This window comes from Nicotiana attenuata, unplaced genomic scaffold, assembly GCF_001879085.1.
Source record: "Nicotiana attenuata strain UT unplaced genomic scaffold, NIATTr2, whole genome shotgun sequence".
Taxonomy (NCBI): Eukaryota; Viridiplantae; Streptophyta; class Magnoliopsida; order Solanales; family Solanaceae; genus Nicotiana; species Nicotiana attenuata.
Window position 1 is genome coordinate 72,638 of NW_017670249.1, and position 26,321 is coordinate 98,958.

The 26,321-nt window shown below is 37.4% G+C and overlaps 3 protein-coding genes across 9 annotated transcripts; 2 read left to right on the top strand and 1 right to left on the bottom strand.

The window, feature by feature from the left end:
- The first annotated feature begins 536 nt into the window (after nt 1-536).
- LOC109236651 (protein DEK-like) lies at nt 537-9,746 on the top strand. 4 transcript variants are annotated; one of them, XM_019402844.1, is made up of 11 exons: nt 537-1,278; nt 1,487-1,520; nt 2,309-2,388; nt 2,581-2,640; nt 2,809-2,919; nt 3,023-3,103; nt 3,231-3,308; nt 5,408-5,921; nt 8,869-8,966; nt 9,092-9,122; nt 9,218-9,746. In XM_019402844.1, exons 1-11 carry the CDS (start codon nt 853-855, stop codon nt 9,373-9,375), a joined length of 1,671 nt encoding a protein of 556 aa, XP_019258389.1. In that variant the 5' UTR covers nt 537-852; the 3' UTR covers nt 9,376-9,746. The 4 variants fall into 4 exon arrangements, with proteins under 4 accessions (XP_019258389.1, XP_019258387.1, XP_019258390.1 ...); XM_019402842.1 differs by having other exon boundaries at nt 538-1,278; nt 3,228-3,308; XM_019402845.1 differs by having other exon boundaries at nt 538-1,278; nt 5,411-5,921.
- A 2,464-nt stretch (nt 9,747-12,210) lies between these two features.
- LOC109236655 (omega-hydroxypalmitate O-feruloyl transferase-like) lies at nt 12,211-14,551 on the top strand. The gene is made up of 3 exons (XM_019402850.1): nt 12,211-12,324; nt 12,423-12,885; nt 13,421-14,551. The coding sequence occupies exons 2-3, from the start codon at nt 12,442-12,444 to the stop codon at nt 14,276-14,278; spliced, it is 1,302 nt and encodes a 433-aa protein (XP_019258395.1). The 5' UTR covers nt 12,211-12,324; nt 12,423-12,441; the 3' UTR covers nt 14,279-14,551.
- A 202-nt stretch (nt 14,552-14,753) lies between these two features.
- Nucleotides 14,754-17,856, bottom strand: LOC109236653 (protein ROOT PRIMORDIUM DEFECTIVE 1). Of its 4 annotated transcripts, none has more exons than XM_019402849.1 (3): nt 15,685-17,856; nt 15,373-15,458; nt 14,754-15,287 (listed from the first exon to the last, which is right to left on the bottom strand). In XM_019402849.1, exon 1 carries the CDS (start codon nt 17,790-17,792, stop codon nt 16,383-16,385), a length of 1,410 nt encoding a protein of 469 aa, XP_019258394.1. In that variant the 5' UTR covers nt 17,793-17,856; the 3' UTR covers nt 14,754-15,287; nt 15,373-15,458; nt 15,685-16,382. The 4 variants fall into 4 exon arrangements, with proteins under 4 accessions (XP_019258394.1, XP_019258393.1, XP_019258391.1 ...); XM_019402848.1 differs by having other exon boundaries at nt 14,754-15,292; XM_019402846.1 differs by having other exon boundaries at nt 14,754-15,303.
- Nucleotides 17,857-26,321: the final 8,465 nt, after the last annotated feature.

A 26,321-nucleotide genomic window follows, 5' to 3' on the forward strand; every position in this document is an offset into this window, starting at 1 on the left:
GTGATTATTTAAGGTGTGATTATAGTCAAATTCACCTATTATCAACTAATATCAATTCAGTTTAATAATTGAATTAATTTTTTTTAAACTCTGTGCGTACAATTGTATACCCCGTTGGTATACCTATATACTATACTGGTATCATATGTTAGTTACTATTTTTTGGTTGTATTACCTACATTTAACTGGTACACAATTTGATTTTTCTTTAGTAATAGTATAAAAAAAGAATAATAAAAATAGTGAAAACAGTAAATGAAATTAGATTATGAAGAGAAAAAGAATATAAAAAAAGAAGTTAAATAAAATTAGAAAAGGAAAAAAGAAAAAAATAAGAAGAAATCGAGGAAAAAGAAAATGAGAAAAGAAAAAAAAGAAAGAAAAGAAGCATAGAAATAAAAAAGAATTAGAGAATAAAGAAAAAATTCTCCACAAATGAGTGAATAATGATAAATAATTTTATTTTTATGGATAATTGTGTCAAAACCCCAAAACCCCACGCTATTTCAAGCATACTCGGATCTGCACTTACCGGCCCACAAGTGAAAAAAGCAAAAAGGATAGGCGGGCAATTACCGTTTCATATACCGGGAATTCCCAATTTAGAATTTTGTAATCCCAAACGAAAATTTCGAGCTTCGGGAAGGAGTAGTATTTTTAGCATCTCCAATTCCAAATTGCGCCCGCCTTTTCCCTCTGAACATTTCAAGTTCTAGATCTGTATCTTGAAACTTCTCTCTCTCTCTTACATTCAATCTTCTCCTACAGAGTAAAGAACAATCCCCAAAACCAAAAACCCCAAACTAGGGTTTTACCACTCGTTCACTGCTGCTCAGTAGTATTGTTTCGTCTATGGCGTCAGAGAAAGATCAGAAACCAGAAGAGGTGACGGAGGAGAAATCTTCCTTACAAGAACAAGAAGAAGAGAAAAAGTCAACCGAAGCAGGGGAGGAGGAGAAAAAAGATGAAATTAAAGCCGAAGATGAGGACGAGAAAGAAGAAGACAAAGAGGAAGTAGACAAAAAAGAAGCGGAAGAAGACGAATCAGAGCAGGAGGAGGAAAAAGAGGAATCAGAGGAGGAGGAAAAGCAAGTGAAAACACCAGTGAAGAAGGGCAAAGAGAAAAGTAGTAGCAAAAGTGAGGAAAAAAATAAGGAGAGTACGGAAGAGCCACTGACACCAAGCTCAAGGCCGACAAGGGAACGGAAAACTGTGGAGCGTTACTCCGAGTCTTCAGGTGCTAGAAGTTCGACGCCTAAGCCATTGTCAATTAGGAAGGTATCATTCTTAATGTGCTGTTTCTAAAATTCTTGATTTTTTATTTTTCAGTTGATATCAAATTCAAGGTTTCGTTTCTTGTTTATCGTCATGACTTCCTAAGTAATATTCAGCAGTATCTTTTTAGATTTTGGCAGTGTAAATATTTGATATGCAATTTCAGTTATGATGCGAATTTCCTTTTATGAATCAGTGTGTTTAAATGCAGGGTAGTGGTACTCAGCTGAAGGACATCCCGAATGGTATGATTTCACTTCTGCTCGAGCACTTTGTTTTCCCTCTTAAAAGGGTTATGCTCTACTATTTATTTATTGTTTAATGATTGATTAATCAATTTGATTCCTTCTAGGCAAAAAGAAGAAAAAAAAGATATTTGGATTTTTGTCATTACTTGGTGAATGCCTCTGAGATTGTAATTTGACTGATACTTTGACATACTCCTTCTGTTTTATTTTATGTGATTGTATTTGATTGGATGTGGAATTATGATTTCAATTTGGCCTATATATTATATTAGTGATAGTGGAAGAAAATATTGAAAATAATGGTTGAGGAGTTTGTTGGATGAAAACATTGTTTATATTCTTGAAACTTATGGAAGTTGTATACAAACTGGATGGTGTTTCCTTCATAAAAAACTGGATGGTGTTTCTATCTTTTGAAGAGATTAAATTGATTCTGTGGATTTTGATTTTGTACACATTTGGTGTATTTTTCAGTGGGTTTCTTGCATAGATCTTGGTTTAATGGACAAGTAGTGCGCGGAAGTAGGTATATACACGATCTTTAGTTTAACTCATTTAATTTGATTCACAGGGATCACGAAGAACCTAGTTTAAGTAAAGCAGTGTTTACTTGTATAAATAAAAATGTAAATCTTTACAAAAGGTTTCTATTTGTTTATCTGTTGATCCAGATACTGCATACTATCTAGTTATGAGTCCAATGTTATGATTTACTTAATTATAGCTGTGTGATATTGAAGCTTGATTTCCTATCTCTGACATCTTCAATATTTTGAAAATTTCAGTGGCTTATAAACTATCCAAGAGAAAACCTGATGACAACCTGCAGATACTACACAATATTCTTTATGGCAAGAAAACAAAGGTCATCATCATCTTCTTAATTATGAACTCCTGAAAATTACAACTAGAGATGCTATCTCTCATGGCTTGACATCTTCAACTGTGTGCGCATGTTTGTTTGGGGGTTGGAGTGGGGGGCTATGTGTACCGGGCTTGGTCTTCACTTGTTTTGTTGTAAGGCTTTGATGATGTCTTTGGCATTTTACCTCTGCAGGCACATAGTTTGAAGAAAAACATAGGGCAGTTTTCAGGATTTGTTTGGGTTGAAGATGAGGTACTTTTGCACCTATCTCTTTTCTATCTTGTGATTGAATCTTCCTTTTGCTTTCTTTATTTATTTTCATGTGAAATGGGCGTAATCAAGTGATTACATCAAGTTACTAAATGATCCCTTAATTGAATGTGTGATCAGATTATCATTTGCCTTTATTTTATCAAGCAGGAAAAACAAAGGGGGAAGGTCAAAGAGAGGCTGGACAAGTGTGTTAAGGAGAAGCTACTGGATTTTTGCGATGTCCTCAATATTCCAGTGATTAAATCTGCTGCAAAGAAGGCATGTATTGCAAATGGGTCTTTGTCAACTGTGTCATCCACTGCAGCAAATTTTATTACCTAGTTTTTTCCCGATCAATCATTTTACTTGTATCAATTTTCAGGATGAGCTCATAGTGAAATTATTAGAATTTCTGGAATCTCCTTATCCTACAACAGATTCCTTGCTTGCTGATAAGCAACAGGTATATAGCTGAATCAGCTAATCTTCTTGTCTTGAGGAGTTGCCTTTTGTCTTGACATTCTTTAATTGTTAGAATTTGTTTAATATTTGTGAAGTTGTAACTTTTGTGTTCTTTTTAATGTTAGAAGGGTAAGAAGCAAAAGGGGAAGGGCACAACTGCCAAAAGCACAGGTTCCTCAGATAAAGCTACTGGAAAATCAGTAAAGGTTCTCTCTCAATCTCATCCTTCTCTTCTTAAGGCAATCGTTCCAACTGGCACATTCAGCTAATGACAATGTTTAAGAGTAGCTAGAACTTGCTGTAGCTGATAACTGCAATTAATTCCTCTGAGCTTCAAACAAGTGACAATCTAAATGAACCTAAGTGCTTAAGAGAGGGGATGGAAATGAAGTAAGATATTTGTTAAGGGTCATGCTAACTAGTGCCACTATGACGTTGGTTAAGAAACACTAATTACATTGTAATTTGCACTGTGGATTTAATGCATATTAGAATTAACAAGTGTCACCTCAAACAAGTCTTTGACTACCCTAGCATGTGCTTCCTCTCCTTCCTATTTCCAGTTCTGTGTTGTTTCCTGTCTCCAGTTTAAACTCTTCTCTACTACTAGAGAGCGGTGTTGTGAAGAGCGTGAAGCGAGGAAAAGCGACAAGCCTCTTTTCTCGCGAAGCAAGAAGCGAAGCGCTCGCTTTTTTGAAGTGAAGCGGAATTAACAAAAATACTAAAATAGATGTTGGATAGACAACACATGTAACTATAAGCAAATGTTCAATACTTCAATATAAAAACTAAAGAGTAGCATCAATGAAAGCACAAAATGAGCATCCTATTCTTCTACAAGATTGTCAAATTCTTGTAGTCCACTATCATTAAGCCCAAGTCGGATCTTTCCTATCTTCTTTTGGTGCCATTAAAAGAACTGGAGAACAAAAAAAATTTGGCAGTCACAACAACTGAAGAAGAATTGAAGAACAAAAAAATAAATTGGCAGCAACACTGCTAGAGAGATCATTTAGCTTGTCAAGCTGCATTTGGTATCAGTCTCTTTTTGTTGCCTTTCTTCTTTTGTAGCATGACTAGTTGAGCCAGCTACAGTCTGGTCCTCACCATTTGTTGACACTGGCTATCAGTCATTTTGAGCACGCTGAAATATTATTGGCGGCATTTGGTTGGAGGAGTGAATTATTGTGCAGGCATTGTTTGCTTACACGTTTTTGAAAAGAAGGGAATCTTTTTCTAGTGTTTGAAAAGTTTCAACTTCTTTTAAAAATTGAAAAACTACTATTGGGAAAAACTAGAAAACTACAAAAAATAGTTTTTTTAATTTTCAAAGAAGTTGCAGAATTTTTTTTAAGTTCTGATGAAAAGTTTGGTATTTGAAAAAAAACCAGAACAGACAAAGTTTGGAAAATTGAAAAAAGTTTTCTACCATTTTCCAATCAAAACCAACAAGGTTACCTTTCCTGCGAATAGTCTGTTTTAAGACTTATGTTGGTACACACGCTTCACAGCTGTAACTATATCTTTTGGTAGCAACAAACCCCTTCCATAGTTGAAATGTGAAATGGAAAATATGTAATAAAAGAAATTGAGAAGAAAGTACACACCATGATGCCTATAGCTTGGATCCACCTGTTGAAACTTGAAAGTCTGCTTTATGGACTGGTTGTCGGCCATTGGATATGTGGGCAACTAGTGTTTTGGTTTGCACAAGTAAATAGGTTGGGCAACTTAAGCATAACTTTTTTTTTTTTTTTTTGGATGAAGACAATAAAATGATGGTACAGGAATAACCTCTATAGTGTACATTTAGTCAATTAATCAGTTTTAACTCCTTGCCTTTACACTCTACCCAAGGAGAATCTGTTCAAACTTTTGGGACAAGAAAAAGATGTAGTGTATCAGAAACATTGAGTTTTAGTGATTTTTTGTCATCATGATTTTGGTGAGAACTAGCAAAATATGTACATTATTCAACTGAAGCAACTAAATTATCCATGTGTATTAAGAAGTATGTAACTTAAGACTTGAATTACATTTCGAAGAGAAATTTAGGCACTGCTTTATATTTTCTGTTGGATTCAATCATTGGCAGGGGATATATGTTATGCCTCTCGCTTTGTCAGTATTTCTAAACAATTTATGTGGCAGTTATACATCAACATCTATGGGTTTTGACAGCTCATGTTAGCAAATCTTGATGTTTCTGTTGTCAGGGGATGTTTTGCTTTTAATTTTTCCATGAATGTCTGCCATAGTCCTCTGACTGCTGAAAGGTTGTCTGACTTCTTTGTCATGTCCAAAGCAGAAGGATCAGAAATCTGATGTTGGGGTGAAGCGCAAGCGGTCATCAAAAATTGAAGAAGAAGAAGAAGCTGATGATGAACCATCAGATACTAGAGATGACTCTGAGAACGACGATGAAGCTGCTAAAGAAGGAAGTGATCAGGAAGAGACGGCTTCTGATAGAGATGAGGAACAAGAGGAAGAAGAAGTGGAAGAGAAACCCAATGACAAGTCTCATGAGAAGGTTTATTCAAAGAAGAGTTCAAAGAAGGATTCTGGGAGTAAAGCTGTAGAGAAGTCTAAGGCTCTAGAAAAGGGCAGCCCTGCTAAGTCTTTGAAAAGCTCATCAAAATCTACCAAAGAGACTTCTAGTTCAGCTTCCAAGAAAGGTGCTGCTGCTGATTCAATATCTAAACCCAAGAAACAAAAAGTTGAAAAGAAAATTAAAAAAGAAGAAACTGAATCTGTGAAGGAAAAATCTTCAGGCGAGAAACAATCAGGCAAGTCTACTGCAAAGGTTTCTCAAAAGGAAGGTGTGTAACTCCCCCNNAAATGTTTATATTAAAATATTTAGAATTTGGGACGTGCCATTTAGCGAATTTTCATGGCCTCCCGCAAAGTTAATAACACGTTAGTCACTTTAGGCGCGTGTTTTAATAATCTACTTTCCTAAACTCGGGTGCACATTTATGTGACCCAAATCCAAACCCCAACGAAGTTAAAATATGTCAAAAATCACGGGTGCATTTATGTGACGTGGTTCGAGACGTGTTTTAACGACGTTGCAATTCTCTTTAAAAATATGAATAAAAGCGGTTAAAAAGTTAAAATTTGCACATAGGTTCATAATTGTTTAAAATAAGATAATTAAGCCAAATATAACAGTTGAGGGACCGTGCTAGAACCACGGAACCCGGGAATGCCTAACACCTTCTCCCGGGTTAACAGAATTCCTTACTAGGATTTCTGGTTCGCGACTGTTAAACAGAGTCAAACCTTTTCCTCGATTCGGGATCCAAACTGGTGACTTGGGACACCATAAATCTCCCAAGTGGCGACTCTGAATCTCTTAATAAAATGAATCTCGTTTCGATTATCCTTTAATTGGAAAAACTCCCTTTATTATACTCTTTACGGGGTGTAGAGGTGAAAAGGGAGGTGTGACAATAATACATCATACGGGGCTAGACTTGCCCGAGAACTGGCGAGCGAAGTACGTATGCTCAAAACGACCGGTCGAGATCGAAATTTTCAGTTGAAAATCGAAGAAGAACACAGCTACAGTATACCGCTACGGTATACAATATGCTGTAGGAGTATATAGCTATACTGCAACAGTATACTATTATAGTTTACAATATACTGCAACGGTATATTGTAATAATTGAAGAAGAACACAGTTACCTAACAGTATACCGCTACAGTATATAATATACTATAGGAGTATATAGTTATACTGCAACAGTATACTATTATAGTATACATTATATTGTTATAGTATACTGTAATAATATGCAATATGCTGTAATAGTATGCTGTAATAGTATATAATATACTATAATAGTATACTTATTACACGTAAATTCACTTGCCTTTTCCCTTTTAATTTGCTTTAAGCTTTTATCCAGCGTGAGGGGCAAATTAAAAATGCAAAAATAAAATAAAATATTATAGTATGATATATAATGTAACGGTATACTCTTACAATTAGATCCTTTTAGAATTTTTTGAAGTTTTTATTGATAACTAATGATCACGCCCAACTATGCCTTGTAAAAAGGACTAAGCGGACGTTGCAAATATAACCCGAGTATTACGCCCAGGGTCGAATCCACAGAGAGTTAACCTACCAACTACTATCTTCAGACCCACTAATTCTTCAGAACCAGTTTCCCAAATATTCAAATCTCAGTTGAGTGTTCTTTAACGACTAGTTTGCAAGTAACTAAATAGTTGTAAACTAAACTAATGAGGTTGTAAACAATTATGAGGAAACGCTAAGGCAATGATTTCCCCTATTGATGGAATCCCTTCTGTTTATGCTCATACAAACTTACCCACACATCTCTATAAATCATGAACGCTAATCTTACCGCAAATCTCTCCCAAGTACTCACAGTAATTTACTATTGCACTCTTCCAAGATACACTAGCTTACTTTATTTAGCACGATTCACTTTAGATTACACCAAAGGCTTCGTTATCCCTAATCTCGCCTTTAAACCCGCAATTATAGATTCCTCTAATAATCTAGGAGTGGTGTTGTTCAACAATAACCTAAATATGCATTTTTTTCCAAGTTATGCACACTAAATAGGCACAGCTAATTGAGGATCCTGTCAATTAACTACAACGAACATGAAGTTGAACAAATAGAGATTAAACTGGCAATTTTGTATTCACATAAACAAGAAGTTCATCACCCAATAGGTTCCATCAAAACCTTAGACAAGAAATTTAGCTACTCATGGCTATGGGAAAATAAACTAAGATTGAATTCATCATAAAAATCAAAAGAAAAGAAGAAAGATTTTTAGAGTACTCTCTCACAATGGTTTTTCTTGCTAAGAAACCTTAAAAATCAATACATGCCTCTCTTGGGCGAAGTCTAATGTTTTAAATAGGTTTTAGGTCTAAAAATCCCGTAATTGACACTTTGGTCCCTGAAGTTTCTGCGCCTGCCGCGGTTCTGCCGCGGTCGCGGTAGAACCGCGGCCAAACACCCTCGCGGAATCACTGAGGTTCTGCAGCTGCTTCCCACCGCGGTTCTGCCGCGGTCGCGGTGGAACCGCGGTGGACCCAGTGCTCTGAATCTTCGGCCTGTTTTGCATGGTTCACTTGGGAAATTTCACAGTTGGCCTCTTTTTCATCAATTTTGACTCCAAAACTGCTCCTTAGCCTTCCTTATACATATATCACCTGCACATCATGAAAAGCACTAATAAGAGCATTTTGTTATCACTTTTAGCATTAAAAATACACAAGAAGGTGATTATTTAAGGTGTGATTATAGTCAAATTCACCTATTATCAACACCCCACACTTAAACCTTTGCTCGTCCTCGAGCAAACTAAACCACACTTCTAGGCCTAACTGTTCAATGCATTGCCCCAATTTATGTCACACCTGCTATTGTCAAAGATCGACCTAAGCGGTGCACAATCATATCTCAAGTGCNNNCCCCCCCCCCCAGTTAATACTAGTATAATATATGTGCTTCCATTCTTCTCTATGGTGAGAAACTAAAGAGCTTCAGTTAGTTTTTCGAGATATTGTTGTGAAGAGTGATGTTTCAGGATACACTGCCTTCTCCTTTTCTCAAAATGAGTATTTTTATGTGCTGTATTCTAATGTCATGATTGTCCAGAATCGTGATGTCCATCCGTATTCTGGGATTTACAGATTATTATACCAAACACAGATTCTCTTGTTAGTTTTATGTATCTTACACATTTTTGACTGTCTCACCATTTGGAATAGGAAAAGGGAAAAGTGTAAAGAAGGCCAAAGCAGAGCCCACCAAAGAAGAATTGCATGCAGTAGTAGCAAATATTCTTCAAGAAGTTGATTTTAACACTGTAAGTCATACTTCTTTTACTGCTTATCAAACATAAAAGTCAATATTTTTTTATTTTTATTTTTGAACTTTTAAATTAGTGCTTGAGCTTCACACCGATCATGTTCTTGCACTACTTGAATGCAGGCAACTTTATCTGATATTATCAGGAAACTAGGTGCGTTTATTCAAATACTCATTCTACCTGCTATTCAAGAATCTGTTGTACTGATCTCTCATTTTCTAACCTTGTTTACTGGGGCTTTATTTCAGGTAGCCACTTTGATGTGGATTTGATGCACAGAAAAGCAGAGGTGAAGGCAATAATCACTGAAGTAATAAATAACATGAGTGATGAGGAAGAAGAGGATGAAGCTGAAGGTGGTGATGATGCAGAAAAACATGGAGGAGGTGATGACAGTGATGCTTGATTTACAAGTCAAGATTTGCTACCCATACGAGCTTTGTTAATTGTTCTGATTTGCATGTTGTCCTCTGTATAGACATGTATGCAAGAGAAGTTATACTGTTAGTTAGAGGATATACAGATGGTTGTCTCACTAGGATAGTGTGTAAGATAGGCATTTCTGTGTTAGCTAATCTGTAGATGTAACCTTGGGATTTCCTTATCCCATCTCTTGCTGATAATCAGTGTTTGAGCTTCTTGTATTTTTAATTTTTTTAGAACTATTGCAGATTGCCAGAGGTTAGATATGGTGAATGACTATAATAATCTGTATCATGTGTACTGCTGAATAAAAGATAAAAAAAACCTTCAAACGGCCTGAGGGTTTACTTAAAATTGCTATTGCTGTCTTTTCCTTGTGTTTCCAGGCAGGGGCGGAGGGAGGGTGTTATCTACGGGTTCGGACAAACCCAGTAACTAACGAGCTATGAACCCTAGTAACTAACGAGCTATGGGTTTGGTGTAAATTTAAAACCCATAAACTTTAAATCTTGGTTTTGCTTTTGTTTCCAGGTTGATAATGTCCTACTGTAGGGTTTAGATGTTTTACGTTGAGATTGTTTAAACAATACTGTACTTGTATTCAGGAAAAGAAGTTTTTACCTTATTTGTCTCATATTAGGGGATCGCTTGGTAGGATGCATTAAATAAAATAATGCATGCATTAGCTTTGTGTATTAATAATACTTTGATTGATACACTTTTTGAACTTATGCATTAGTTATGCAAGTATAATTATACATCATATTTGGTATTATCCTATGCATAACTAATGCATAGGAAACTATGGTATTAAAAGAATACAAGGGGTTTTAATGCATGCATTAGTTTAGTTAAAGACAAAATTGCCCTTCAAAATTTATGCTTAAATAAATTATGCTATTATATTAATGCAAGTTTGATGTAAAATTTGATACTGACATTGCTCCAACTATTTATATCTATACAACATCATTTTCGTCATTGTAAATTTATAAATCTGTACCCTACAACTACGTAATGAAATGCACTTGTAATCAACTTATTTTCCTTTTATTTTTTTAATTCAAACTTTCTTTGCCTAAATCCAAGAAAGTGGGAAATAAAATTATATCCCTAGTAGATAAATAAATACTTAGCATATTTTCTTTTTATAAACTAATATTCAGTTCTACACAACAATATAGGTAGATAAATCAAATAATTTTTTAAATCCTTTGTCATATAAAAACATTCCTCAATATATGTTTTTTTTTTTAAAAAAAAGATAAAGTGATAGACTGTTTATGAGGGTATTTTTGTAAACAAACAATTCTTTTAAAAATTGTGCAATGCTTTAATACATCAAACCAAACAATGGATAAAAAATATGTCACCATAACTAATGCCAGCATAACTAATACCAGCATTACTAATACACCATATTCAACATTATTCTTATGCACCCTACCAGCCCTAAGTGTTTTACATGCTGTTATCATATATTGCAATATATTCTTGAAAATTATGTATATGCATATTCAGTTTTGGAAAATAAACTGATCATCTTCCTGGTTGATTTCAAAAGCTTATCAAATACTTGCTTCATAGGAACTGCAGATAGAGTTATTCATTCAATTATTTAGAGAATTGTCTAATTTGTTTCCTGCATTTATGGCAAAGGATTTTAGCTATCTTTTCTTTTTTCAGCGACAAAAAAGTCACCAATCATTTTTTCGTGTGTAGGAATTAAGCCCTTTTTTTTTCCTTAATCATTTCTGCTGATTAATAAAGTAATTCATCTTTATGCGTGGATCTCAGAACTCATATAATGCATGAGAAATTCCAAGCAATTTGCAGGCACCGTCCACACTCCACACAGAGAAATCGACGAACATAGCCTTGAATAGAAGAATATGACCTAACACAAATCTTTTGTATTTTAAATTTAGATCTCTTATGTGTGAAAAAAACAAAAAACTAAAAAAACAAAAATTTTAAACGTCCACACAAAACTCGAACTCGGCGTGAGGTCCATGATAATATAAAACTCTAACAATAAGCAAATGGAAACCATAAAATAAGTCAAAAGATCATGGTCCCATTTTCCTTGAATTACGTAATTTGAAGATTACTATGTTGATTACCCATTTTAGTACTCAACTCTTAAACCTTCTATTGCAAGAAAAAAGTAAATTCCAGTCCATGTTACCTCTGGCATTACACCGTGATTGCCTTAAATTAAAAGAACTATATTTGCACGGAGGATTTAATCAAATCTATTTCTTGAGCCGATGGTCTATCAGAAACAGCCTCTCGGCCTTCACAAGGTAGGGGTAAAATTCTTGCACACACACTACCTCCCCAGATCGACTTTGTGGTTTTTGTTGTTGTCGTAGTCTTTTCGTAGATGAGAACATAATTTTAAGAAAGAGGATTCAAAATGACAGAAGCTACTTTATCTGAAAATATGACCTATTGCTGTATAAAATATTAGACCAATTCAAGTCATCAGCTGAATTTGGAGGCCAACTCTACCAAACTCTACCAGTGTTTCCTTCAGTCCTTACGCCAGATATTGTAAATTGGTAACATTTGGTTTTGGGGCCAGTAGCCTACCACACCCACATGACAATAGCAAAATCTTTCTTAGAACTTATTTTTCAAAGCAAAAACTTCAAAAATAAAATAAAAATAAAATTAGAACTTCATTTTTTTGGGGCTAGTCTTCTCTTCCACCATTAAGACAGATTATGAATAGCTTTAAATATGAAAACAGCTCCTGCAGTCCTTTTCAGTAGTACATCTTTGTTAACCAATACTCAACAAATAGCCAATTATTCTACTCATGCATTTGCTATATAAATATTTCCAGTATTCATTTATCTCCACACCAACAAGTACACCATTCTAAGTCTCAAAATCAGAACATTAATTACACATTCCTGTCTTATAGGTAATTTTCATTTTTCTGTACTCTTATGTTCTACTAATGGTTTCATGCCATGCCACTTAAATACCTTTAACGTTATTTTTTTTATTTATTTTATACAGGATTTTTTGAACTTGCAACATGGAGAATGGTAAAAACCATGTTGCTGTTGAGCTTATTGTGAAGCAAGGAGAACCAACCTTGGTTTCTCCAGCAGAGGAAACAGACAAGGGACTATATTACCTTTCAAATCTTGATCAGAACATAGCCGTCCCCGTCCGAACAATTTACTGCTTCAAATCAGAGGAAAAAGGAAATGAGAATGCTGTTGAAGTAATCAAGGAAGCTTTATCAAAGGTTCTTGTTCACTATTATCCACTTGCTGGGAGATTGACAATCAGCCAAGAAGGGAAACTTATAGTGAACTGCAGTGGAGAAGGAGCAGTTTATGTTGAGGCAGAAGCAAATTGTAGCATAGAAGACATTGGTGATATTACTAAGCCTGATCCTGTAACACTTGGCAAGCTTGTTTATGACATTCCTGGTGCTAAAAACATACTAGAAATGCCTCCCCTGATTGCTCAGGTACTATGTTTCTTTGGAGAAGTTCTACAATGTTGATTTGGGTGATTTCTCTATTCTACTTCGAGTTACAGAATTCTAACAAGGATAAAAAATGTAAAAATGTCACACCTGGGATTCAAACCTGCACTCTAAAGCAAATTACACTAGAAGCTCAAGGGAATACAATAATCAACACACACACACTATTTGCATAGTATAATTCTCCGACGAAGGGGATTCAATTGAACCCCCTTCAAACCATGTAGCTTTGCCCTTGGGCATAGTCTCTTGTGCAATTCTGAGATATGCACTTTACTTGTGTCTACTACACAATCGCTTGACCAACAATCCGCGTTTAATAAACCAAATCTAGGATAAAATTTCTCAAAAAGTTAACAAAACTTCATTTTGAGGTCCACATACTACATATAGGTTATTCACTAGGATCTTCAATAAAGTTTGGATTCTGAATTGAGAAAGCATTCTAAGGATGCTAGACAGTAGACACCATGCTTTGTTTCTCCAGACATACTGAGTGACAATTTTCTATATTCAGGTGACAAAGTTCAAATGTGGGGGATTTGTGCTTGGTTTGTGCATGAACCATTGCATGTTTGATGGGATTGGAGCAATGGAATTTGTGAATTCTTGGGGTGAAACTGCCAGAGGTGTACCAATCAAAGTCCCTCCATTCCTAGACAGGAGCATACTCAAGGCTAGAAATCCACCAAAATTTGAATATGCTCACAATGAGTTTGCTGAAATTGAAGATATATCAGACTCTACAAAACTATACCAAGAAGAAATGTTATACAAGTCCTTCTGTTTTGACCCTGAGAAGCTAGAGCAACTAAAAGCAAAAGCTAAAGAAGATGGAAATATTACCAAGTGTACTACATTTGAAGCCCTTTCAGCTTTCGTCTGGAAAGCGCGAACTCAGGCATTACAGATGAAACCTGATCAAAAGACAAAGCTGCTCTTTGCTGTAGATGGAAGATCAAGATTTGATCCCTCAATTACAGAAGGATATTTTGGAAACGGGATCGTGTTAACTAATGCACTCTGTAATGCTGCAGAGATAGTTGAGAATCCACTTTCTGTTGCTGTGAAGTTGGTTCAAGAAGCTGTTAAAATGGTAACAGATAGTTACATGAGATCTGCCATAGACTATTTTGAAGCAACAAGAGTTAGGCCATCTTTAACTGCTACTCTTCTTATTACTACTTGGTCTAGGCTTTCTTTCCACACTACAGATTTTGGGTGGGGAGAGCCAGTTGTGTCGGGACCTGTGGCTTTGCCAGAGAAGGAAGTTTCTCTGTTTCTTTCTCACGGGAAAGAGAGGAGAAACATCAATGTGCTTCTTGGATTACCAGCTTCTGCTATGAAGACATTTGAAGAACTCATGGAGATCTAAGCAGCCATATTGCAGCTTTCAATTTGCCATGAAATTTGATATATTTAATGTTGAGTTATTGAGTAATTGGTTATGTTTTACTTTGTGTTATTATTATTTCATTGATCCCCAGAAGAAATTCAGAGCCTGCTGATATATACTGTTACTAAAGTGGAGAAATGTAGACAGGATCTTATATGTATTTTAGAAAGAACAGTGGGGAGATGTACTATGGCACTTGTACTGTTATTTCTCTTTGGCATCAATTTATGCTCTTTTGCTTGTTTCTGAATATCCTATTTATCTCCATTCCGTCGAGATCAATAGTGGTTCTCCACCAAACCACCTAACTAACAAAAGGAAAAGGAAGTATATTAATTAAAGGAAATTCAAGGCAATGCTCATTTTGAAAGGTCCATACTTTGAGGCCACAGTTCCAGCAGGTTGTATGATATGATCATGATTCATAAAACATTTCATGACACCGATCAAGAAAGGCTCACAATCTTCTTATTCTATAACCATTTAACGACAACTGAAACCAACAAAAGATCAAATTCCCAATACCAGATAGTCTAAACATTTGATCCCTGTTCCAGTTCTCAAAGTTCCTTCAATTAGATTCACAACTGGTATTGCTATTGCATGAGAAAATCCAAGATTGATCTTGATTTCATTGTCTTTCTCTCGACAGTTCTAAAACCCATCAAAGGAATGAAAGCAAGCAAAAGTCAAAATGTCTAAGTGTAACAGCATAATAGTCGTCAAAAATCAGAATCCAGAAAAACCAACAGAATCAGAGGTAAAGGCAATCAAGAACTCAGTTTGAACACACTAAGGGCAACCTCCCAAGGATGAACACCTCCTTTATAAGCTGAAAAGTTACATACTTTAAATTCCTCATTCCATTTGACAATCCCATCTTCCTTTAAAGACTCTTCCTTTGTAAAATTCTTCTTGTCATTCCTCTTTGTGAGCCCTTCCACTCGATTTCGACTCACGATCTTTCAAAATCTTGGACACCCACATGCTTCTCTGACAAAAAGCTGAAACCATTGAGGCAATTAACAATGACTCTAGCCTCAAATTTCTTGGATGATAGTGATGACTTTTACCTTGGATGTGGACAAAGCACATTAAAACTATGTCAAAGAAACTGTCCAATCTCCTCTCTACTCGATAGAAGCCCCTTGGCTGCATCCTGAAAGTGCACAAAAGCTAGCAGAGTGGCTTGGATGAATGATAAGATAATTCCATTAGTTTAAGGTATGTTTTTATCATAGTTCCCAAATCATGCAACTATCCTTCAAGATTTGACGATCTGGAGAAAACCAAAAAATTAAAAAAAATAACATCTGCCTAAAAAACTGTTGGTTAGAAATAAATACACATTTTAAAGATGCTGATTTTTGTTTCTTAATATTTACCTCTTTGTGAAATGAACACTCGATCCAGTGGAATTCATAAAGAACATGCTTGTTCACTTTTCAAGCTGAAAGGGATGAAGGCTTTGTCTTAGTGCTAAGAAAAGGGACATGCTTCTAGTTTAATCAAGCTCTCCTCTGTTCTCTTTCTCTTAAATAAATCTCACGTGTGTGCATACTAGCATAAGATGTTTTTTCAATTCAAATAGACTGGCGGTATCTGTGATCTTCCCTTTTCCTTTCCCTCTTAGTCAACATGACAAGCTGGAAGTTACCCGTAGATAGTTCTTTTAACATTATGCAGGCTGTAGTAAATATGATGCTTCTGGAGATGTGCTGGCAAGAGGAAGGCAAGAATACCAATGTAAAACATTGCACCTCTCGGCGAAAGTTCACTTTGTTGTGTTCCAAAGCCAAAAGTTCTTTTATGAAGGACATAAATCACCTCTTTGGATAGTACTGCTGAATCTTTCTAACCGACAAGTCCACGTTAAGATCAAAATGGATTCACTATGTCTTCTCTAATATTTTCCTTGAAATTCTTTGGAAGACATTTCAGTTGAGCCAAAAATGACAAAACATTCTGATTAAGAGACAAATACCAAGCAATGATTTGTTCTTTTTACACAAATGAAAGAATATCGCACTGTCCGTTTACGGCATTTAACATATTGCTTTCGAAGTTGCAATAATTAGTAATATTATGATGTTTCTTTTCCTAAATCATCAGTAACATCATCACCACTGTCTTCTTCATCTGTGTACTTAGAGTCACTGCTGCAATCATCATCGTAGTCCACGCTTTCTTCTCTCTCCTCATCTTCGCTAACTGTCTCTTGAACTGTTGAATGATCTCCTTCATTCTCGACGTTGTCTCTTCTCACAGCAGCTATTTCATCGTCGTCTCCCCGCCTTCTATAATTAACCAATTCTTTATCCATATTGGCTTTCCTTGGACTCATCAAAACCAACTCAGCCAGCCTTCTCCTAGCTAAATACAGATCATTTGGCTCAATCAACTCTCCCTTCCTATAAGCCTCCCTGAGAAACACCGTATGCAATTTCCCCTGATTTCCCCTTGTCGAGATATAAAATATTCCCTGATGCTGAAGGAGAAAGTCCTTCAGCTTCTTCGGCAAATCCATCGCCAACCTAAAATGCGCGATTCTCTCCAAAGTAATCTTCTTTTCAACCGTCAATGACAGCAACTCATGAATAGTGGCCACTGCTCTCTTCTCCATCCTCTTCTGCGCCTCGAGCGACCTCAAATCATAACCCGAGATATCCTCATAAGGCGACCAATAAGGCAGCCTTTGCCATTTCCAAACAGCAATCTTATAATACTTCCCAATCTTGAAACCTGGTGGGAAATTCACCCTAAAATAAAACCTCACATTCTCTTCTTCACCACCCTTTTCTCTATACTCTTTCTCTCTAACTCTCTCCACAGCACAAACAGCTAATTTCGGGTCTTTCTCTACAACCTCAATGTACTTATTCCTAGTCTCTTTAGCATCAAACAACCTAAAATACATAGGATACTTCAAAACAACAGAAAACTCAAAATCATCAGGTAAACCAAATTCTTTTCTTGCAATCCTAACATGTTCAAGCCTTAATCTTCCCGTATTCGAAAGCATTAAAAGCTTTCTTAAACGGATTACAGCTTCAGGTAATTGAGCTAAAAGAGCTAATTTTTCTTGCTCAATTTGAAGCAATGCTTTACGGGTGAGCCTGCAATAAAGAATTCTTTGTACCGGGTGTTCGAAAACCTCGAGAACATGTGGGAATTTGAGAATAAACTTGCCTGCTTCGTATTGCTTGAACCCAAAACGGCGAGCGAGCATGTCAAGGCGAGAAATGGGGATCATTGAGGTTGGCTGAGTGAGGAGCTGTTCTTGGAATTTCATGACTTTGCGGATTTTTTTTTCAACTTCCATGTAATCATCGTAACCGTGGTCGCGAACACGTTGTTGGTTTCTGGGTATGGAAGTTGACTGTGACATTTGTTTTGTGGATTGCAAGAAAACTGGAGGGATCCATGTGAGGTAATTTAAGGGTTTGGATTTGGATTGTAAGAGCTTTGTAGAAATTTTAAGGAAAATGTGCATTTTGATAAAGTTTTGGAATTTAGGGTTTAGGGGTTTACAGGGAAGATGTTGCAGCAAGAGCAGGGGCGGGAGTTCTCGGATGGTTCTTTTTCCTTATGTAGGGTGCAATTTGGATTGATCGAAAACATTTTGGGTAATTTTAGTAATTATAGAAACATTGCCGGAGGAAATTGCAATTTTTCGTTGTCAAACTGTAACAAGTTTAGCTAGGAATAATTGATTACAATACTATTTTATATCTTTAATTTTGCTGGAAAAGAAGTTGGATGCTTTACGTATTGGAGACAATTTGTATTAGCTTGTTTGGATGGTTGTTATGCATGCGTCGTTTCATAATATATCGTATTATATCGTATTGTATTGTATTGTACTGTATTATTTTGATATATATAATATTTGAATATATTGTATTGTTTGTCGTCACTTTATGATGTTATGCACCAACAATGTGAAGAATAAACTTGAAATATTACAAAGAAAAAGTAAGGTATGAGGTAGAATTATTATATATAAAGATAAGGTAAATGATAAATTGATAGAATAAGATTGTTTGATAATGAGGAAGAGCAACATGAGAGGAAAAAAATAAGGTAACGATGCGACTGTATACGGTCGAAATCGAGCATGCCCGATTTCCTAGGCTCGAGGGATCGTCTTAGGTCCGAGTTCAAGTAAGCTCGAGTTCGAGGTTGACAGACTAGATTCGAGCTCGAGGACAGAATGCAATGCCCGAAGATAGGAGTGCGAGGAATACCGAAGTTAAGTATGCTCGACCCCGAAATTGTACCGTTATGGATTTGTAACAGAATGAGCTAGATTCCTGCCACGTCCCCAAAATTATGGCGCAAATCCCGGAATAGGATTGTACAATTCCGTAATAGGCGGTTAGACAGCTGTACCAATAATATTCCTTATTGTAAATAGAAATGTACCTTATTTAGGGTTCCCCTACTATATAAAGGGGACCCAATCATTTGTAACATCATCTGATCATTGACAAGAATATACTATCCTACTTTTCTCTCTTACTGTTCATCAGAATTGTCCTTTACGTTTATTGTTCTTACTTTATTGCTCTTAGTTCATCTCGAGGTCACTAAGCTCGAGGTCACCACTGCTGAGTAACATTGGTTTGATTCACTTATTTCTTTCATTTCTACTTCATATTTCTTAATTATTAATTGGTATTGAACTAAATCACATATCTTTAAAACCACAAATCAAATTTAATTGTTACTCGTATTTTCGAGGTAAATAGTTTGGTGCCCACCGTGGGGCTAACGATAATAGTGATTATTTCTTTACCGATTCTCGTTACACACGTTATTTTTACACTTTTTCTTGTCAAGATTTTCTGATTCCCAGGATTAAACATGTCAAACTCGTAAAATACACCTGTTCATGACAACGAAGGTCTTGGATTTCATGGGGAAAACAAGAATGTAGGGGTCGGTGTACCACCAATAAACCCTGGGGAAATGCCAAATCTGGAACCAGTTGATGTTAGTTCGCACATTGCTTTAAACGCAGATTTAGGCGCAGACCCCGGAGGGAGTGTACGCAGGGAAGCCCGATCTGGGGGCCAAGGAACACCAGGTATAGGAGATGGGGGAGTCAGCCTCCAAGTGATATTCGAGATGCTACAAGCTCAGCCACGCCATCGCTCAACTTCAAAGTCAGAATAAAACTCCGAGTGTAGCTGAACCAGAAAACATTTGGCGTGCTGAACCAGCACCAGAGAGGTCGAACGGGAATGACTCGGGGACTGACCCCACTATTATGAGGATGCTCGAAGAGCTCACCAAGAGGATCGAGTCCGGAGAAAAGAAGATTGAGGACAATGATAAGAAGGTGGAGACTTATTACTCCCGTGTTGACCAGATACCGGGGGCACCTCCAGTTTTGAAAGGTTTAGATGCAAAAAAGTTCATACAAAAACCATTCCCTCAGAGCGCGGCTCCGATGCCCATCCCTAAAAAGTTTCGCATGCCCGATATACCTAAATATAACGGGATAAACGACCCTAACGAGCATATTACTTCATACACTTGTGGGATTAAAAGTAACGACCTTAATGATGATGAGATCGAGTCCGTGTTGTTGAAAAAATTCGGAGAAACTTTGTCGAAAGGAGCCATGATTTGGTATCACAACTTTCCTCCTAACTCTATTGACTCATTTTCTATGTTGGCAGACGCCTTCGTGAAAGCACATGCCGGGGCCATAAAGGTGGCAACGAGGAAGTCAGATGTATTCAAGATAAAACAAAGGAACGACGAAATATTGAGAGAGTTCGTGTCCAAGTTTCAGATAGAGCAAATGGAATTACCACCGGTCTCGGATTACTGGGCAGTGCAAGCTTTCATGCAGGGTTTGAATAAAAAGAGTTCGATTGCATCTCGACAGTTAAAGCAGAATTTGATCGAGCATCCAGCCGTGACGTGGTCCGATGTGCATAACCGTTATCAATCAAAGATTAGGGTCGAGGACGACCAGTTATGATCCCCCTCGAGTGCATTTCATCCTAACAGATCGGCAGCCAGGCCCCCGAGGGATACAGATAGGGAATCGAGGTCAAACAAAGAACGATATCAGCCGTATGTTGATCGGAGAAACAATGGTGCAAGCCGTAACGCTCCTCGGAATGATCGGAGAAATGATTGAGGACAGAGCTCTAGGGGATTCATGAGTAAGAGCGGGTTCGATAAACACACTTATCCCGCGGAGGCACCTCAATTGTCAGAGTATAATTTCAGTATAGACGCATCAGGGATCGTGTCAGCTATTGGAAGAATCAAAGATACCAGGTGGCCTAGGCCAATCCAAATCGATCCTTCTCAGAGGAATCCAAATTTAATGTGTAAGTATCATGGCACACATGGCCATAGAACCGAAGACTGCAGGTAGCTAAGAGAGGAGGTAGCTCGGCTGTTCGACGAGGGTCATCTTCGAGAATTCCTCAGTGATCGAGCTAAAAACCATTTCAGGGAAAGAGATGCAAGAAAAAATGAGCAAGAAGAACCACAACATGTAATCCACATGATCGTTGGCGGTGTCGACATCCCACAAGGACCTGTGTTCAAACGCACCAAGGTATCAATCACCAGAGAAAAAGGGACTCGGAGCTATGTGCTCGAGGACGTCCTATCTTTCTGTGACGAAGAAGCAGAAGGCGTATCCCAACCGCACAATGATGCCCTGGTAATTTCTATTCTTTTAAATAAGATTCAAGTTAAACGTGTTCTAGTGGATCCAGGTAGATCAGCAAACATAATCAGATCAAGGGTCGTGGAACAACTCGGCCTATAAGATCAGATTGTACCTGCGTCCCGGGTCCTAAATGGCTTCAATATGGCAAGCGAAACAACAAAGGGGGAGATAATCCTACCAGTAAACGTAGCTGGAACCATACAGGACACTCATCGAAGGCGACATGAGGTATAATGAACTCCTCGGGAGACCATGGATACACAACATTGTTGGCCCAAGTTCAGGTGAAGTTTTGAAGAATGACAAATGAACTCAGTCATGGACCAGGTCCATCATGTGAGGCACAGTATTTATCAACTTAGACATGTGAGATACACGTGAAGGAGATAAGTCTCAGTGATCAAGCAACAATATCTCCTGAACTAATCGAAAAGGTTGCATATTGGAGGAGGAGAGAAAGTCTCCTCATGGGAAGAGGACACAATTCAGATAAAGGATAGGGTTGGAGTTTGTATTGTTCAAGGACTCAACTTCGATGGAAGATCAACAATTAAGTCTCAATCAAACTCTGATTACTAATTCATTAAATAACAGTGATTGTTCTCTTTTACAGGTATTGCACAAACGCAGAAGTTATACTAAATTGAGAGCAAAAGAGCGAGGCAATTTTGCAAGCAATTTATGTGAGATTCAAGCGTGCATTCCTGAAGCTACTTGGACAAGATAGAAGAACCAATTCCATTGTGTCTTTCTTTTATTCTAGTCAACTGTAGTAGGTGTTTTAAAGTTTTACCTTTCCAGCTTTCATAGAAGCAATGTATTAGGTACTTTGAGTATTCAAGTTAGAATTAACTTGAAAGTGTCGCAACAGTTGAGACTGTGTGCCATACTGGGATTAGAGTTTAATCCTTAGGTTTACAAGAGTTTTGTAAATGCTGTTTTGGCTCAGTGATTTTAGTGGAAGTTTGGGAAAATCCTACTGAGTAGTAGGTCATGGTTTTTTCACCTTTTGAGCCAGGTGTTTTCTACGTAAAAATCTCTGTGTTCTTTATTTATGTGCTCTTAATTCTGCAAACAGTAGTTGTAAGTACACCTAGAAGAACCAGGTTCTTCTAGAGCGAAAATTGGATACCACACAAATCACCCCCTCTTGTGTGGTATTGACGTTTAGAACATCAATTGGTATCGGAGCGGGTTATCCTTGAAGAGGCTAACACCTTAGGAGAAGATCAACATGAGTGCACCACCTGGGAACTGGGAAGGGCAATCCACTGCTAGGCCTCCACTTTTCAATGGTTAGTGCTATTCTTGGTGGAAGAACAAGATGAGATATCACATCATAGGGGAAGACTATGAACTCTGGGACATAGTCACTGATGGACCCCTAGCAACCACAAAGAAGAATGCAGAATGAGTTGATGTGCCAAAGACAAGGGTTGACTGCACTGCTGAAGACCTAAGGAAGTGGGAGAAAAATGCTAAAGCCAAGAAATGGCTTGTGTGCAGACTAGGTCCTGATGAGTACAGCAGAATTCAAAGCTGTACCACTGCTAAGGAAATCTGGGACACCTTGCAAGTGGCTCATGAAGGAACACCTCAAGTAAAGAGGTCCAGAGGAACACTGCTGTATTCTCAATATGAGAACTTTACCATGAAGGAAGGAGAAACAATTCAAGAAATGTATACTAGGTTCACTACACTGACAAATGAACTTAAATCTCTTGGAAGGATCATTCTTGAAGAAGACAAGGTTGAGAAAATTCTGACAAGGGTTCTGCCAGTCACATGGGAAAGCAAAATCACTGCCATTCAGGAATCCAAGAATATTGCTACTCTCAGACTGGATGAACTGATTGGAAATCTTACTGCTTATGAAATGAGAAGGCAAACCATGAAGATGGATACACCCAAGAAGGAGAGAATCTTAGCTCTCAGAATTGCTGAAGGTTCAGATCTGGAAGATGATGAGATGGCTATGATCACTGAGATTTCAAAAAGTACCTGATGAGAGGAAAGGGTTCTTCAAGAGGTCCAACCTTCAACAAGACAAGAGCTCCTGAGAAATAGACCAATGAGGGTTGCTACAAGTGTGGTAAGACTGATCACATGATCAAGAACTGTCCTCAATGAGAAATTGAGTGGAAGAAAGAAAGGGCTGAACGAAGGAACAGGAAGAAAGAACAAGTTCAACCAAAAAGGAACAAAGGTTCAACCAAGGCTATGGTTGCTGCTTGGGGAGAAACCTCAGATGAAGACTCAGAAGATGAAGCTGAAGAAGAGCAAGCACTGATGGCTATCGGGGAATCAGATGATGAACAAGAGGTAAGTATTCTTCATCTCAAAGACAAGATTAAATTTTTGTCTAAAGAAAGGTTGGCTGAGCTATTACTAGACTTCATTGATGAGTCTGAGATAATTAACAATGAGAAGGAAGTTCTGTCTAGGGAATGTGTGATCCTAAAAGCAAAATGCAAAAGTCTAGAGTCTAGGGCTAATGAGAGTGATAACACAAATGCTGAGTTGAAGAACCAGGTTCTTGAACTTGATAACAGTGTCCTAGAACTTAGGTCTAAAAACTTAAAATTGAAACTAGGAACTGGAAAGAAGAAAGCTGATCACACATATCTAACTCTAGAGGAAAACCTAGGAAAAATGAAGGATGAATTGTATAAAAAGGATGAACTAATCAAAGTCCTAAAAGAAGATCTAGGAAAAATGAAACATGAATTAGACAGAACTTGCAAATGGAACAAGGCCTCTGATGCACTCTCTTGGTTGCAAGAGCATCACAGTAGCAACAAAAGAGGACTTGGCTATGGGACTCAAGCACCAAAGTGGGACCCCAAAAGCAAGTACCTCACACTTCCTGAAAATAAAATATGCACACACTGTGGCAAGACTGGCCATTACAAAAATGAATGTAATGCAAAAGTAAAGGCCAGTCAAAAGAACAAAGCCTTTGTTCAAGAGAAAAGTAAGCTGCCTGGATAGGCAAGAAGGAATTTGATTAATCCTTTTGCCTATAGAAAGGGACCCAAATTAGTTTGGGTTCCTAAGACTAACCCCTGATTTCTTTTGTAGGTCCAAGTGAAAGGATGCAGCCAAATATGGTATATGGATAGTGGTTGCTCAAAACATATGACTGGGAACAAGGACCAGTTTCTTTCACTTGAGAACTTAAAAGGAGGTAATGTCTCCTTTGGTAATGGAAAGAAAGGTGAGATCATTGGGGTTGGAAAGGTAGGTAAGACTGATTCTCACTCTATTGAGAATGTCTACCTGATAGATGGCCTAAAGTACAGTCTAATAAGTGTGTCACAATTGTGTGACAGAGGTAACCTTGTGGCTTTTACCTCCACCAAATGCTTTGTGATTAACCTTACCACTGACAAGATTGTTTTGCAGGGAAAAAGAGTTAATAATATTTACATTGTAGATTTGTCTACTCTCTCAGAAAGTGAACTCACTTGTTTAAGTAAGTTGGTCAATGATCCCCTCCTGTGGCACAAAAGACTTGGTCATGCAAGTCTAAATCAGCTTAACAAATTAGTCTCTAAAGACTTGGTGATAGGTTTACCTAATATCAAGTTCAAGGAAGACAAAGTTTGTGAGGCATGTGCAAGGGGGAAGCAGGTAAGATCATCCTTCAAAAGCAAGAAAATGGTAAGTACAACCAAGTCGTTGGAACTGGTCCATATGGATCTATGTGGTCCAATGAGAACCATGAGCAAAGGTGGAAAGAAATATGTAATGGTGCTTGTTGATGATTATTCTAGATTTACCTGGGTTCTATTTCTAACCTCCAAAGATGAAGCATTTGATATGTTCACTGCATTTATTAGAAAAACTCAGAAACAATTAGGAAATCAACTTGCATCCATTAGGTTTGATCATGGAACTGAATTTGAAAATTCCAAGTTTGCTGAATTCTGTGATGAAAATGATATAGATCATAATTTCTCTGCCCCTAGGAACCCCTCAACAAAATGGAGTAGTTGAAAGAAAGAATAGAACTCTTGAGGATATGCTAGAACCATGCTGCTTTCTAGTAAATTGCCTCACAGCTTTTGGGCATAGGCTGTAAACACTGCTTGTTATATAATAAATAGATGCATGACCAGATCTCTGGTAGAGAAGACTCCCTATGAGTTACTTAAAGGGAGAAAACCAAACATATCCCATCTTAGGGCATTTGGTTTCAAGTGCTATGTGCACAATAATGGAAAATACTCCCTAGGTAAGTTGATCCCAGAAGTGATGAGGGAGTATTCTTGGGGTATTCTTCACATAGCAAAGCATATAAAGTGTTTAACAAAAGAACTTTGTGTGTAGAAGAAAGTGTGCATGTAGTATTTGATGAAACTAACATTCTTTCTGAGAGACAGGAACATGAAGATGAAGCCATTAGATTGGTAAAGGATTTGACTGAAGCATCAGCCCAGGTCAAAGTGGCACCAACAGAAGGAATAGGTGATGGAACAGGTTCTTCCATACAGGGCAACCTGACAGGGGGAACTAATCAAAGAGGAATTGAAATAAATTCCTTGAAGGAACCTGTTCATGATCTTGTTCCTCAGCAAATGGCTGAAACATCTAGCAGAAGCCAGTTGGTTGTGAAACATCACAAGTATCAAAGTTCTCTTCCCATTGATAACATTCTCACTTATCCAACATCTAGAGTTAAAACCAGATCACAATTAAAGAATTTGTGTGCTTTTGATGGTTTTCTATCTATCATTGAGCCTAAAAATGTTGTTGAGGCTTTGCAGGATGCAGATTGGGTGAATGCAATGCACAATGAACTTAACCAGTTTGAAAGAAGTCAAGTTTGGCATCTAGTTCCAAGACCTAAGGATAGATCAGTCATTGGTACAAAATGGGTCTTCAGGAACAAACTTGATGAAGATGGAACAGTTACAAGAAACAAGGCAAGATTGGTGGTCCAAGGTTACAGCCAGGAGGAGGGCATAGACTATGATGAGACTTTTGCTCCAGTTGCAAGACTAGAGGCAATCGGACTTCTCATAGCCTTTGCAGCACATATGGAATTTACTCTTCATCAGATGGATGTCAAAAGTGCCTTCCTAAATGGCTACCTAAAAGAAGAAGTGTTTGTGAAACAACCTCCAGGGTTTGAGAGCAAGGAATGTCCTGAGCATGTGTACACATTAGACAAGGCTCTCTATGGACTCAAGTAGGCCCCAAGAGCATGGTATGAACGACTGTCAAAATTCCTGCTGGAGCATGGTTACAAGAGAGCTAAAATTGATAGTACCCTATTCTTAAGGGAAAAAGGTAAGGATCTCCTTGTTGTACAAA